This window comes from Bactrocera oleae, chromosome 6 (genome assembly GCF_042242935.1).
Source record: "Bactrocera oleae isolate idBacOlea1 chromosome 6, idBacOlea1, whole genome shotgun sequence".
Lineage (NCBI taxonomy): Eukaryota > Metazoa > Arthropoda > Insecta > Diptera > Tephritidae > Bactrocera > Bactrocera oleae.
The window spans coordinates 241,879-258,157 of record NC_091540.1 but is presented as its reverse complement, the minus strand read 5'-3'; the positions used below and the strand labels follow the sequence as shown (position 1 = coordinate 258,157).

The 16,279-nt window shown below is 30.8% G+C and overlaps 3 protein-coding genes across 8 annotated transcripts in view; 1 reads left to right on the top strand and 2 right to left on the bottom strand.

The window, feature by feature from the left end:
• Positions 1-2,577: 2,577 nt before the first annotated feature.
• Pop4 (ribonuclease P/MRP subunit POP4) lies at positions 2,578-3,803 on the bottom strand. The gene has a single exon (XM_014237907.3). It carries the CDS (start codon positions 3,688-3,690, stop codon positions 3,061-3,063), a length of 630 nt encoding a protein of 209 aa, XP_014093382.1. The 5' UTR covers positions 3,691-3,803; the 3' UTR covers positions 2,578-3,060.
• A 731-nt stretch (positions 3,804-4,534) lies between these two features.
• On the top strand, positions 4,535-5,678 carry Polr3H (RNA polymerase III subunit H). Its single transcript, XM_070111897.1, has 4 exons — positions 4,535-4,680; positions 4,741-4,884; positions 4,954-5,445; positions 5,506-5,678. Exons 2-4 carry the CDS (start codon positions 4,774-4,776, stop codon positions 5,647-5,649), a joined length of 747 nt encoding a protein of 248 aa, XP_069967998.1. The 5' UTR covers positions 4,535-4,680; positions 4,741-4,773; the 3' UTR covers positions 5,650-5,678.
• A 309-nt stretch (positions 5,679-5,987) lies between these two features.
• LOC106619692 (F-box/LRR-repeat protein 16) overlaps positions 5,988-16,279 on the bottom strand; it is a 105,778-nt gene continuing 95,486 nt past the window's right edge. For all 6 annotated transcript variants that reach the window (XM_036358428.2, XM_036358429.2, XM_036358425.2 and 3 more), the window contains exons 5-6: positions 12,608-12,803; positions 5,988-11,823 (exon numbers count right to left, since the gene is read on the bottom strand). In XM_036358428.2, the coding sequence (XP_036214321.1) occupies positions 11,526-11,823; positions 12,608-12,803 (494 nt within the window). In that variant the 3' untranslated portion in view covers positions 5,988-11,525. The remainder of the gene's footprint in view (positions 11,824-12,607; positions 12,804-16,279) is intronic.

The following is a 16,279-nucleotide window of genomic DNA, read 5'->3' as shown; positions in this document are numbered from 1 at the left end:
CTTCTTCCATTTTTTTTTATTTCTTTGCTGTGCATTTGCCTTAATTTAAAGCTGACCTTGTTGTCGCTCAGATTCGCTGGAATGTAGTGCTCTAAATCTAACGTTTCGGGTTCTAAGTTCGCGTAGCCTTTTTATGTTGTTTTTGTGCAATTATTCTATTACGCTTTTTGTATTGTTATATTTTCAATCGCACTCCATTAATTTTGGAGGGAAGTGGAAGTTTCTGTTGTTATTTGCGTCGCATTTCTGCAAGTCGACCTTGACCAAGAGTAACTTAATAGCCGTTGCATTGCCACTGGAGATGTCTATTAATTGCGCTATTATGCGAATCAATAATAAATAATAATTTGTGCAATACTTTGATGGGCTTTGCCTATTGAGTGAGTCTAAATTTGGGTTTTGTTAAAAAAAAATTTAATTTAGCAGCGGGAAGCTGCGACTATTTTTGATCCATAAGTAAATTTTATTATAAAAGAGAAGTAGAGTGCTTTCAATACCATTAGAATAAGGATAACGGCCTTTAGGACTTCAAAAAATATATAATTAACACAAGGGACGGTGCAGTAACGTATAATCTGTTCATATTAAACTTGGTATGTATGTAATATAGTATATATGTCTGAACACGCTTAATATTTTCGTTAATAATTTTATTTCAGAGAAGTGGCGAATGGAAAACATGGTGAAAACATTGCAAACTGCTGATAAATATATAAATTGCAATTGAATTGCAATTGAAAAAACCATAGGCCGATTCTTAATTTGACTAATATTAGAGTAACAAAATTGTTGAGGCGGCAAAATTTTCTAAAAATGCACTAGCGTTTGCTGCAGTTTTGCCTAACACTGTATATATCTAGATGTTCATACGTTTGTGTTGATTAAAACCTATAGGTATATTTTCTATTTTTTTTTGTATAATCAAATATATTTTTAGAATACAAATCAAATTAATGATGCTGTCACCAACAATTTAAAAATTATTATTATATTTTTACTCATACCTATATTCTTTGAATGCATATTTATATGTATGTACTTCGTATATAAACGTTTTAAAAATAAATACAATTTTTTCGTATACAAACCTTTTAAAAATAAATACAATTCTTTAGAATATTACTATAAAAGCGAGTTTTTATGATGAAAATACTGAACATGCGGTTTCAAAGGTTAAAGAAATTGTCAAAAAATAGTTAATTGTAATCTTATTTATAATTTTTACGACTTGTGACTTCGCTTTTCTGTGAGAACTTTTTTCCATGTCTGCTCAGTACTGTTTCTCTATAGCGTTATTTTTATCTGCAGCTCAATATTGAAATCAGCCTGACAAACTAACTGCTAGTTTGAAGTTGCTCACACTTTTTTGCAACGATCAGGCTCTACACTTAGAATATATATATATATATATATTGTATATGTACATACATAGCTGCCATACAAACATGATTGACCAAAATCAAGTCCTTATATGGAAAACTTTTTTTTACAAGATAATATCAGGATATTTTGCATAGATTAATATCCGAAGCAACGTTACAATTTTCAAACATATTGTTCAGATCAGACTACTATAGCATATGGCTGCCATACAATCTGACCGATAAAATCGAAACATTTTATGTTATTAGCAATGCACCTGTGAGAGGTATTATTATTAAGATTTGACTTGAAATATCTGTATGTTATATTTACATACTCCATTAAATTTAGGAGCATCAAAGAACTTTTTAAGCTTTCATTCATTCAATTAAGTATTTATATGTACGTATGTATGTATGCATTTAAAAAATTGTAGACTTGCGTTATAAAATCCAGACTTATTGGGTAGAATTCTAAACAGCCGCAAAGAGAGCAAAATGTTCAAGTCAAAAACAAAAAAAAAAAACAATTATTTGAGACCAATCAATAAATTTAAAAGCAAAACATGTCTATGCAAAGTATGTTATGTATGTATAAAAGTATACATTTTTTTCTGAATATATGAATTTTTGTGCATAAACCAAACACCAGAGGCATATCCGCTGAACAATAGCTGCGAAACACTTCGATTGATTTATAGTCGTTTTTATGACGACACTTGATCATATGTATGTATATCTTTTACTTTTTTTTGATAACTTAAGAGTAGCAAACAACATTTTTACAATTTCGATTTCTCCTGGTGCTGCTAATTTTTTGTGGCTTCAAAAAATGTAACAATTGAATACTTAATTTAGTAATGTACTTGGCTGCATACAAACAAAAATGCGCATGCGCGGTTTGCAAATCTACAACCGTTCATTAATATCCTAGGTGACCGGCTGTAGGTCCATCTGACTTCTGGCACGTCGTCAGTAATGGTCAATAAAACAATTTATGCAAAAGACATCTTATATCTTGAATTGTTGAGGACTCGAATTTGAATTAGTATACGTTGTGCCACCTGTGAACACATGTATTTGATACTACCCGACCACTTGCAGTATTTCCACTTCCAATGAATTAATAGGGCCTGAGAAAAGCTTACGAACGCAGTATGGTTACTTACGTGCGTCTGGTCGCTAGACTATGTATTTAGAACCAAAGAAAAACACATATTTTTGTATAATTTTGATTTTATTATTGAAAGAATATGAGCATGGTTAGTTATCTATGGTAATTACTAATATGTGATATGTGAAAAAAAAAATTAAAAAAAATAACTTAAAAAAAAAATTATAAAAAAATAATAATAATATAGGATAATTTTATAGATTACAGTAGTATTTGAATTAATTGCAAAACATGTTTAGAATATTAAGCAATACTTTGCATACAAATATTCTAAAAAAAAAATATACATATTCTTGTTTTAACCTAATCTAGTTGTTATTATTGTTGTAGCGGCAGAATTTTGTCGAGTTGACAGTCCTTGGCCGGAAAAAATCCGGGTCCGTTCCGGTTACGTAAACCCGACTGTTATAGAAACGGAACCTAACCTAGTATTGACATATGGCTATAATAGTATATAACTATATTTGTATAGTTATTTGTATTTTGTACTCGACAATTTTTATTAAATTTTAGTGAAGACGCTTATTAATCGACGCCAGAAGGATCAAAGGCGGCCTTTACCTTCTTGACGCTGCGCTCTGCGCTACGTGTCAATAATTGTTTGCCGTAGCATACAACTTCTATATTTCCGATGGTAATGCAAAATACGCTGTCTTGCTTCGGTATCGATCTTAGACGGTCATCTTTGCCTACCATTTTAAATATATTTTTCGTTTCCAACACAACAACACCAATCAATCCCACCAAGGTTTCGCATTTTGATGCCAGTACTTCCATTTTAGCCCCATGCAGATCAGTTTTCATCAACAATTGACAAATGGGATCGTGACCTTTCTCATATACTGTGGGCAGAAAATCACCAGGACGTATACCCAGCGCTTCACGCACGTAACATCTCCAAACACGGTGTATTGTCATTGCTTCTAGATATGTCATCGCGGTTTTGGGTAATGTGTTCAAACCTAGTGTTCGATATTGACGTCGTGGTATCGTAGTAGACCTTCTAACTGGATGTCGCCTACGACCATCTATATTTCTTGAAGCACATCCTCCTTCCAACATTGTAATGTGTTCGGGATTGATGTTTATATCATTACGCTGCGGCACCGCTATCAATTCGTTAATCATATCTTGAATAGTGTGATTGTTGCCCATTTCTTATATTTTCTTTAAGCGTTTCTAAATTAAATACTTTTGTGAAATCTAAGACCACTTCGTAATGAAAATCGAAGTATATCAATGCTGACATTACACATGGCATTGCCATATTATAATCAGCAAAACAGTGTATTGTTAAAATTTTATCACACATTGACGCAGCATATACATTGCTCAAGATATTTTTAGGAAAATGTGGCAAAGTTAATAGAAGTGGAAGTAAAACATAATGTCTGTAGACTACATAAAATGAGATAAATATTTTTATTTCTTGATATTCCTTTTTAAATATTCAAATACTTTATGTATCCGCTTTTCTATCCATGAATGCGTTTTTCGAATTGGCCGTTGCAATAAATATTAAAACAACAGTCAGGTTGTCAGGTGGCAAGGATGATGAGTGACACATTTGGTCATCGTAAAGGGGTTATACCATGGTTTCGGATCATATTATCCATGACACGTGCTGATGTTTAGGAGTGCCAAATTTTGTAAATGTTTTTGCTGCTTCTTAAATAGCCTTTTAATAACAGTTCACAATAAGTTTGTTGTGAAATAATAATTTCAAATCGGCTTGCGTAAAATTGTTAAATTTCATTAATTGTGAAGTGAGGATTTCATTTATTGTCCAAATATTTTGGTTTTTTAATTCTTTTCGCTTACAAAATGGATAAATTGTCCCATATAATATTTCATTATTATGCAGTGCTCAAAAAGTTGTAGCAATAATTGTACTTTCTTTTAAAGTGTAGCATAAATTATATATAAAATATATATATTTTTTTATTAATAATTTTTTATATAATTTTAATTTTAATTTTTTATAATTAAAGGAATATGGTACTATTTTGTTGAATCAGCCTTTTTCTTATTCGCATTTGTTTACGTTGCATCATCAAAACAAAAAGTGCGTTGACAGGTGAACAGCTGATAAAAGCACGCCCTGCCTAAACGAATCAAAACAGTTTTTAAGCAATGATAATTTCGGTAAATATGTTTGAAATAATTTGCTTTGCTTATATTTGTTAATAATTAAAAATCTTTCAGCAAATATAACTTATTACAAAAGGAGTAATAGAAATGTTTGTGCTCGCTGAATTGAAGGATACTATACGAATAGCGCCGGATCAATTTCATTTGAAATTGGTTGAAGCGATACGCGACGAAATTAACCGGAAGTTAGCCAACAAGGTGAGCAATGTGCAATATCCAGCTATATTTTACAATACAATTAAACAATCACTCATTCTAACTCTTTAGGTACTGTTAAATCTTGGTCTTTGCATTGCGCTCAAAGATATAGTTTCTTTGAAAGACTCCATTATATTGCCCGGCGATGGCGCTTCACACACCGAAGTGCTGTTTCGCTACATTGTCTTCCGTCCCACCATTGGTAGCATACTCACAGGTAAAATACGTAGCTGCAGTCGAGAAGGTGTACACGTAACATTGGGTTTCTTTGACGACATATTGATACCACCGTCAGCGTTACAACACCCCTCCCGCTTTGAAGAAGCTGAACAAGCTTGGGTGTGGGAATATCCGCTGGAAGATGGTGCAAAACATGACTTGTTTATGGATATCGGTGAACCTATCAAATTTCGTGTGTCACGTGAAATTTTTGAAGAGAGCTCACCCATTGGACCGCCTAAAACAGATGTACAGCAAGCAAGCACCTCAGCATCGGCATCAGCGGCGGTGGCAGCCGCGTCATCGCAACAAAAAGAAGTTAAAACACCTTATAAAATAGTGGTACGTTGCATTGTACGACAAGTATTTGTTGAAATTTCTTTTTAATTATATTATTTAAAGGCTGCCATTAATGAATCTGGTTTAGGCGTGTTGTCGTGGTGGGATCAACAAAATCAGGGCGCGGAAGAGGGTGACGAAAATGAAGATGAGGATAATGCGGAATATGAAAACGACGAAGATGGCGAAGGTGCCTATGAGGAATGAAATAAATTTTTTATATACAAAAAACAAAATGTATTTTCTATATTTGAGCTGTGTTAAGTGAATAAGTGACTTGTGGTTCAGTGTTGTATTATGGTAAGATATTGCTAAAATATTTTTGAAAACGGGGTTTGTTGTATTAAAAAGTGATATCTTATTAAATTGTTCAGATCGGACAACTATAGCATAAAGCTGTCATTCAAACTGATTAACACTTTTCAAGATACAGATTTTTTATGCCATTTTGTGAAGGGTATTATAGCTTCACCGCAGTCGATGTTAACATTTTTACTTGTTTATGCTGCAGTATCCAAATCCGTTCCTACAAATAAAAAACAATATTTCACTACGGTGATTTTTCATTTTGAAATATTTTATTTTCAAATTCGCATTTCATTTGTGGTCTTTGCATGCTTTTACTTAATTTGAAACAATATTTATCATAGCTGCTTACTAAGATTATTTTTTGTTTATTTTTTTATCACTTAATTCAAAAACAGAGTATCTTTTCAATGTTTTGTATACGTATCCAATTTTATTTGCTTTTTTCTTTTAAGTATAAAGCAAAATATATAAATTTTTTTTTGTTGAAGAGCGTTCTAATTTCATATTTTTTCGTCTTTCAACACTTGTACACTGTATACGTCTTAATATCTTCATAATTTAAAATTATTTGAAAAGTTTTTAAATTTGTAATTCACTTAATATTTACTTGCATTTTTTACACAACTAATTTTTTTACGCTACATTGACAATCATGCTGTCTGCACACACTAAAATGTAATCCATAACACATTCATAAATATTTTATAAATAAATTAATTAAAAGTATGATTTCGTTATTAAATTATATTTAGCTTAAAGAGGTTTGCACTATAATGTGTATTGCACAATTTTAGAAAATCAGTAATAACGCCCCATACTTAGTTTTATTTAATAGAGTTTTTTTTCGTAATATTTTATAAATTTTTCCTTTGTTTTTAATAATGTGTGCTCATTCTAGATTTTTAATTTATTATTTATATTACAATTTATTTTTGTTTATGCTAAAAGTTATTTTGTTTAATATCAATTGCCAAATTTAATGTATTTTTATTTTTTAAACTACATACATTATTCATGATTCAGAGAAAATTTTGTCTTTGTTATTAGATTAATGCTTTATTTTTTTATTTTTTCTTTGTTTCGCTTCTTATGACATTTATTTCAAGCTCCACCATATATTCTTAAAAAGCTTGTTATTTTCATTTCTTTTCACGCTTTTTGTTAGTTATTTATTTTTTATCATCTATTACTTTGGTTCGTCTCAAAAACTAGCTTCTTTAGAGTTTTTCTGATTTTTTTTCTTATCTCCTTTTTTGCTCTTGCTCTCTCCTTTTATATATTTATTTAAGAGTTTTTCCTATATTTTTTATATTTTAATCCCATTTTCTTTATTTATAAACATATATATATTTTTTTCAAATTATTTTATTCACTGTATTTGTATGCGCGCCTCCTTTTTCAATTCTGTCCAATTTCTCATCACTTTGGTAGATTTTTATATTTCTTTAGTTTTTGTTGTTGTTGTAGCAGCATAAAAATTCCTGAAATAGTTTTAAGTAATGCTACTGGGTTGTTGTTGCTTGGTCGGATAAATACTTGGTTCCGGTTACATAGATTTTTTAATGGGAACGCACCTTACTTGGGTAGCTTACTTTGTTTTGATATATATTTTAATTAATTTATTTTTTTACTCCTTTTTTATTTACATGCTGCGGTTTGCAATCTCCAGTTTCAATTGTTTCCACTTTTTTGTATGGATATATTTTTTCAATACCCTTTCAATTTTTGTATTTTCATTATCTTCCATATATTCATACGTACTTTTATATATTTTTTTCACTTTATTCTTAAAATTTCCTTTTTTTCTTTTTTCAGCTGTCTCTCTCACTTTGTCCTTTTTCACTTTCTACCTATTTCTTGTTGTCTTAATTTGTATTACATTCTTTGGTATGAGCTTTTCGACCTGTTTCATTTTAATATATCATATTTCCTCATTTCCTTTACATTTTTCCATAATATTTTGGTGCTCTATTTTGATCTGTTTTTTCATAAGTTTTCCATTTTCTAACTAAGAGTTTGATATATTTTATATATTCAACTCCTTTGGTATGTTTTCTTCTACAAGTAACTACGCTTTGTTTGTTGGTAATCTACGGCAAAGTTTTAAAGCTTTTCCATGCATATAAAAATGTAGCTTTTTTCGCTCTTATTTTTAATACAGTTATTTATGCTCGCTCCTTTTATAATTTTTATATATTTATTTTATTTATTTGTTGCATGTTAAACATTTATATTTTAGTTAAACATTTATTTCATATTTTTATCGCTTAAGCTTTCACTTCTCTCGTATTTCGAAGCTTTCAATACCCTGCATTAACATTTCGCTCTGTTCAAGACATTTTACAAGTTTTCTTGGCATCAAATTTATCAAAATGAAGAATTTTGATTTGGCATGCTTCACTACAATGAAATTCGAATGTTTTTAAAAATATATTAATTCAGTTTTTCAAAATTTGTTTTTAATAGAGTGTATTTCGAGCTTTACTTGTTCTGTTTTTTTGTTAAAGAATTTATGCCATTAGAAAATATTTTATTTTCATAGCTAGTACCTACTCATAAAATTTATTTTGTAGTTTTTGCGTTCTTTATTTATATCTATATTTTTTAATTTTAAATTTGCAATTCGTCTGTAGTTGAGTATTTTACAAGTTTTACTTATTGTTTTTGGTAAAGTTTTAAAAGAACAGCGTTAAAGAGTTAAAGCTAAATTGCAAGTGCTTTTTCAAAGCTTTTTTAATGCGTCAAAATTTAAGTCGTTCCTCATTTACACTATTGTTTTAATGGATAAAGAAGTTATAACATCAAAACATCTAAATAAATTATTAAAAAAACGGAATTATATATTTTTTTAATTAAAATATATTTAAAAAAGTAGAACGATAAACAATTTCTTATATATCTGAAAACACATAGTTTGTTTTTTAATAATTGGAAAGCTCTAATAAAAGTGAAAGTTCTTTATCTGCTTTTTCTCATTTCTTTTCAATAAAATATTTTTTTGTTAGCGGTTAAGCAAGCTTTTGTGTAATACTTAGACAATTACCAAATTAAAATATACGGTAATAATATTGTTATAATATTTCGAAGTGAAATAATTAATTTGATTTTATGTTCGAAAGCTCTTTTGAAGGTGAAAGCTCTATAACTGTCTTTCTTTCCCAGTTAATAAAGCTTTCGGGTACTATTTCAATGCGAATTTTTGTTTCAGTACTCGAAAGTTCTTATGCAGAAGGAAGCTCCTTAGCTGTATTTTCCTATTCTTTTTTAAACAAAATATTTTCTAGCTAAGAAAGCTTTCGCATAATATTTCTAAGTGAAATAATATTTTTGATTTAGTGTTTCAAAGCTCTAATGAAGGTGAATACTCTTTAATTGGGTTTTCTTAATTCTTTTCAATAGAATCTTTCCCGGCTAAAAAGGCTTTCGCATAACATTTTAAAGAGAAATAAATGTGTTTTATTTAGCGTTCGTAAGCTCTAACGAAAGTGAATTTTTGTTTTAGTGTTTGAAAGCTTTGCGAATATGGAAGCTTAATGAGTGTTTTTATTTCACTTGAATAAAAGCATATTCGTAATATTTTAAAATTGAAAGCTTCTAGCTATAATTTTCAGTTTGAACATTTCAGTAAAGGTTTTGGCAATTACATATACCTATTAAAAAATGTAGCTGTTATATTTTTTTTGCGTAGAACTTTATGCATTATATTATATTACATACATATGTATGTATGTATTTTTATGAATATCAATTAAGTGGGCGGATTTATTACTTATTGTGGAACTTAAATCATCGCTGAACATAAAATTAACTAACTTAATGTAATGAAAGCTGAAGCTTACATAATAAAACGAAATAAATATTTTATGTACAATAAATTCCATATTATTTCATTAATCATCGCAGTATTCTATTTGTTGTTGGCATTATGTCACTTTAGTATCCCTTTTTAACTGTAACCTGTAAAGTAAATCAGTTTTCTGTTGAACTCCTCGCTCGAGTTATTCCTAACTACTAGGAAATGTGGAGCTCCATAAAATATAAAGCCACTGCGGCTAGTTTTGGCTCATCCACCTTGATCGCTGTCCATTTTCCTATCAATTAAACAACTAAAAACCTATGATGTTGACTTTGAAGATTTCTTTCTTTCATCATTTGATTATTTAACGGTCTTAAATTTAAACCTTTGTGAATTATGCAGTGTCAAGATGTTCTAGGTTAATTTCAGACCGGTAAGACATTTATGTATATGTTCTATAAAACCGTCTGAATAAAAATGTATGAATTCTAACCTAAAACATTAAATCACAGTCCCAAGTGTTTTAAAAAAAATATGTCTTTGAAATATGTAAAATATTTCGAGGCCTTTGCTTTTAACCATGGCTGACAGAATTATAATAAGGAAAAAAAAATGATATGAGGTAGCAGATAGCAAAGCTAATCAATTTATCTAATAATAGTATGTTTTCATCAATATAGAATTAATTTTTAAATTAGTTCTTAATAAAGTTGCGTGATTTGAAGCGATAATTAGTTTTTGTTCAAGACGTAAACTTAATATTAAAAAAAATGATAGCTTTTAACATTTTTGAAAGGTCCACTAGAGCTCATTCGAAAATTTTTTATTTTACTAATGACCTTACAAAATCACTTGAGCTGTAGAAAGTAGATTTAAGTTTAAATTTTTGCTAATTAAACATATAACCTGAAATGTTACAAACACATATGTAACCTCAAAAAAAAAATATATATACATATGTACATATACAAAATACAATTAATAAACAACTACATGTAAAAATTGATATTTTTTGAAATTTCTTTTCGACAGATTTTAACATTTTCGAAGATGTTAAGTGATAAAACAAAGACAAAAAATAATAAGTAAAAATTCAAAATCTTGCCACGAGTTATTAAAAAAAGAATAATGAAATATGAAATTTTCATTAAATTTTTTGTATAACCGGTTAATAATTGCATACTCATATATACTACTTAACATTTTTATAATAAATTATGGCAACAGTGTTCTAAGTTGTTTAAAATTTTTGCTCTAGAAACCTTCATGGCTTTGGTTTAAAGAAATTTTAAATATAATATTATTCTTAAAATTGTTTTTTTTTTTTTAGTTTGAGGAACATTTGCATTGTTTATCAATAATATAAATATACTAGATTAGATTATTTTAAATTGCTCAGTTTACCATATTTCAACTATATTGTTTTTGTAATTTTTGTATGAAAGTTGTAAACTAAGTTTTAGGAAAATTACGCAAGAACAATTGTGTACCCATATATTTACTGTCATTAAAGGTTTGAAGAATATGTTTGCATAGTTGTCTTTATTTTTTTTTTGTTTTAGTAAATTTTTATTTTTAGAAAAAAAAATTTGGAACTTTAGTAAAAATTCAAAAATATAAATAAATAACTAAAAAAACTTTACAAACATATTTTTCAAACAAAAAATAACCATTTCCGTGTACACTTTTGGTGATATTTTTTCAACATTTATCTATCAACAGTGTGTATAGTAAGTATGTATACACTTGTTTCACACATTTTTCAGTTCAGTTTTTTATCAACACAAAATTTATATTAACACGAATTCTAACTTCAGAATCACCTCCCGGTTGCCGCTCCGCTCCGAGCCATAGCCACATGCATTATTAGCTGTGAAAGAGTTGCATCTGTATGTCCAACTGCTCCCAATAAATTGCTCCACGCCTGCGGCTTCTTGCACATGGCAAATGCAATTAACGCTGCAGTTATGTAAACGTATTATTCAATGATTAAGCAACGTGGCAAATGCTCTTTCAAATAATCGAACAGCTCATGTGAGGCTCCCGGACAATTGGTCAACTCGAGTTCTTGCAAATGACGTAGTTGTATTAGACTGGATAGGCCGGAGGAGGTGAGCAGTGGACAGCCGGCTAGCGAGAGTACTTGTAGATTACGCATGGAGCATAAGTGTTGTAGTCCGAAGTCACGCACTTGTGAACACCAGCGTAGAAAGAGTGCGGTTAGTGAGAGCATGGTCGAGATGTAACCGACACCGATGTCGGTAATGTGTACGCATCTGAAACGATGGAAAGAGACAAAAAAAAGCGATTTTTCATAAGTTGTACAATATAGCAAATCATAATTATTAGATTATGTTTAAGATGGAAATGTATAGAGACTAGTTTTATAAGTTTAAGGTGACTTTCTCATGTATCTGGTGTATACGGCGGGTCATATACGAATTAGGCCGCCTCTAAACTACTTCTGGATTCCTAGATAAGTTTTAAAAACGACTAAGCACTTCAAGAATATTCAAAGATGCCCTTGAACAAAGATTTGTATGTTTTTATTAAATAATCAGAGCTCCATAATCATACCGAAGAGACCGAGAAGAGAATAAAAAGCTCAAATTTTTCTTAGAATATCTTAGCATGTTCAGATCTAATGTACGATGAGAAATGCTGAATGATACTGTAGCTTCGGTACAGCCGAAGTTAATGTCTTTTCTTGTATTTTTTTTCATCAGATTTCTAATCTAGCATGGGCATATGTTAAAGTCTGACTCTAGGGGCATCGATAAAATAATATCATTCGATAATATACTAAAATAGACTGCACCTTGTTATGTAGGTTTTAGAGACCAAACCTCGAACAGTATTTGATCCAATTTTAAAAAAATGTAGGTTGATCGAGAAACTCTAAAGATATTATGCGATATTACATAGTATATACCATCGCTATATCTGTAATCCTATTAACCGTATTTTCCGGATTCTCCCTAATCGGGTCCATTTCTTTAAATTGCTGATATAATTTTTGATATTTTACGTATAACGTTTTTAGTTTTTTTTCAAACTTACCTATCCAACGTCAGCTCCTCCAGCTGATTCAGATCACAGGCAATATACTCCAGCGATGCGTCCGTTATGCGCGGACACCAAGACAAATCGAGGGCACGTAACTTCTGCAGATTCTCGGCAATCAATTCGACGCCGTCATCGGTGAGTTTACTGCAACCGGATAAACTTAATACCGTTAAGTGGGGCAAAGAGTGCACTGCAACGAGAGAAGAATGGAAGAGTAAAAAATTACAAGCCGACACTTTTTGAATAGTGGAGAAAATAATAAAATAATATATATGAAGATATGTATATGGAAAAAAGAGATTACACACACACCTATGCAGTCATGGAAATTGTATGGAAAATTTCAAAGCACGAGTGATGAGTCATTGGCAGCATGAATGAATGAGAAATTCGTTGCGCAACAACACGCAGCGAAAGGACGAAAAGTTTGTCACACTCAGAACCCAAAACTGGGTTGCATGGAAGGAAAATTGTGTATGTATATATGTATTTATGTGTATATATGACTGTATTTACATCAGTGCACTCATATTTTATTTCACACAGCAGCAGTTTGTTGCGCTGCGACAGCTGAACCACACCAAAGTAATGTTGCAGCAGTCACGTCAACGCGTTGCAATAGTAACAACAACAAAATGCATTGCAGCTATTTTCGCAGAATAGTGTTGTGAAACGAAAAATACTATATATTATATTTGTATGAATGAATGCAAAATATGCAGATGACATACTTTGTCGTGGCCGCACTGACGAAACAGCCAATGGGCGGCAGCGGCAACAGTAGTAACGGTTGTACTTAGTAGTCAGTGTGATTATTTCGTACATACATACAAACACACGCACATACGTTCAAGCAGTTGAAGGATTGTCTAAAAGACAAACAGTAAGATAATGTCGCATTGCAGTGTTGTTGTTGTGTGGAGGGACTGCCAGCGTGGCAGACGGCTGACCACTCGTGGAGACAAAGCTGATTTGTCTAGCTATATGAAACCGCATGAACGCGCTCGTCTCATATTGCTGTTACCCCAGTAATTTATTCATGGCGCACTCAATTTCTTCTTCAGCTTGATGGCGATACTACTACTATATTATTATATATTAGGAGAATTTATACGAAGGTATAATATTATATGTTATTTTTATTTGGGGCATTTTACCCTTACAGCAGTCCGGCGGTGCGTTTTCTGCAATTTTTTTTGGATTGACATTGGAGATTATCTGTGAAAAGAGTCACTTTATTCACAATTGGCCTTCTAAAGGCCTAGGTGCGTCGTTAGACATCTGTCCTAAATACCTACCTAGCCGAATTAAACTCGGAGTTTTAATTCTCTGAACTGTTTTAAAGTTATACGGCTTGCAGATATGTACTTTCAACTAACTTAAAGAAAGAAATTACTTTTCTAATAGCGGTCATCCCATGACATGCCATGAGAAACCTCAAAGCTTATCTCTGTTATAAAAAAGTTCCTTTTAAAACCCATTCTTCGTTTCGAGATGGTCCAAGCTTTAGAAGAGAATAGAATAGTGATTAAAGTTACACTGCGATCTATGGCGTAACATAGAGTCAGCACCCTTGTATAATACATTCAAGGATCCTGCTAGGCGCTAGTGAAGGGTTATGCTACCTTCTCGGATATGTGAATTCTAGGGCATTATTGGTAAATCTACATATTGGTTGGAGTTGGTTACTTACTTTCGTATGTCTGTTTTCACATGTACTTACGGTGTAAATTGAATTTAGGGTTTTTATCACAAATTTTCTTGAAGATCTACATATACTTCTATCTGTTTCTGATTTAAGAATGGTCTAACATTGTGTTAAAGTGGTTTTGTCTTGTTTTCTTAGAAGGGTGAAGTTTCAAAAATGAAATTAATTAATTATTATCCAAATAACGGCATTACTTAACAATAGTATATAATACAATGTTGTATACTTCTTAAAGGATACAAGAAAGCTACATATATTATGATATATTTTAATGCAGATTTATTTATTGTCATCCTTTGTACTTTTTAACTTTTGTATTTTCACTTGTTTTTTGCCTCATTCTTCTAATTTTTCGTGTCATGATGCAAGACAATGTGTTGTTGAAAAATTATGCACCTGCTACATCAATGGAGTTAAGCTGTGCTGACTCAGTTCAATCAGCTCCAACAGGTTTATTTTAACGCATTTTTTTCAAAATTACACTTTTTAAATTTGCCTGAGGGATATCTCGGTTCCCTATACAGTTGTTATTTAATCTGATCCAACATAGAATTTTGGCAACCCAAAAACTACCAACATTTTTGGTAAAATAAAATTTTTTTACCGCCCGCCATTTTGTCAATTTTAATTTGTTTCGTGGGTCATTTTATGGACAATACCTTCTTGTTGAGAATTTTTAAGCGCCGTCGGAGATCACGTGTAACTCGCGGAGTATGTGTAAATGTAGTCTTAGTTTTGTTTAAATTCCCAAAAATCGCAGTTTTTTAGGCTTTCACTCTAGAAGGGCCACCTAACGGTTTAGAGAGGTCGTTAAAAATTAGGGTATTGAATAAAGTGCTTCTAACACGATCAAAGGTTTGTTATAATCAGCCACAAAGGGAAATGAACTTGAATCTTGGCAAATATATTAAATATTAGAGTTTTCGCTAGATCACAGCAAGTGATATAAAACTAGAGATATCAAAAGTAAAATATACGATATACCTTAAAATGTATTCTATATTTATATTTTTATTATTCGAAAAATTAATTATAATACTTTTAAAATAAGTACGATATGTAATATTTCCTGAGGTAGTTATCAATACTATTATTATATAATATACATACGTATATGCCTTATGTTTTGAGCAGACTGGTGAGTGCTTACACTCACAGCTTTTTTTTTAATAAAATAAACAAAATAATAATAGTACTCAGTTCGTGTACCCCGGTACTCGGTTGCTAAAAGACGTCGGTAAAGTTGGTTACTAACATAAGGGTTATATAGAAAATCTGTAATACTGTTTGGTAAGCCATGGTAGTTGGCAACTCTAGGTTATGAGACTAAATGGTAACTCTGGTGAGTAAAATTTGTTCGTAACTAACGGGTATGTTTGTTTTTAAAGAGAAAGCTTTTATTTGGATACGGACATCGTTATTACCCTCGTCAGATTATTTATTAAAGAATTTCTCTAATATTAAGCATTTATCAAAATATTACGGTTACTGATGGTGTTTTCTATACAAAGTATTGAATATAAGGACCTCATTATCCTTTTTGTTGCTGCCCTTTCATTTTTTTTTATATACCAAAAAAACTTCATTTATTTCCCATTATGGCAATAAAATAATTTGTATTTATATGTTTGTTCTTTTGTTATCCTTGTCAAATGTCCTTATCAAACACACTGTCTACCAATGATTGTTGGCATATTAATATAACGGTATTTGCGTTTGATTTATTTCCCAGAAACTTGTTTGCTTTCGACTTTCGGTGTGCTCTTTATAATTTTCGTGTTCGTTTGTGTGTGTCCCAAATTTATTTTATTTGCAAACTAACATCAAATGATTGAAACTTTGATTGTTTTGGTTTGTTTGGCCATCCATAATGTCATACAAACAGCTATGATGATATTAAGCTGACCAAAAGCATGTTAATTTGTGTAGAATCAAATAAACCCATAAGAGATCTTTAT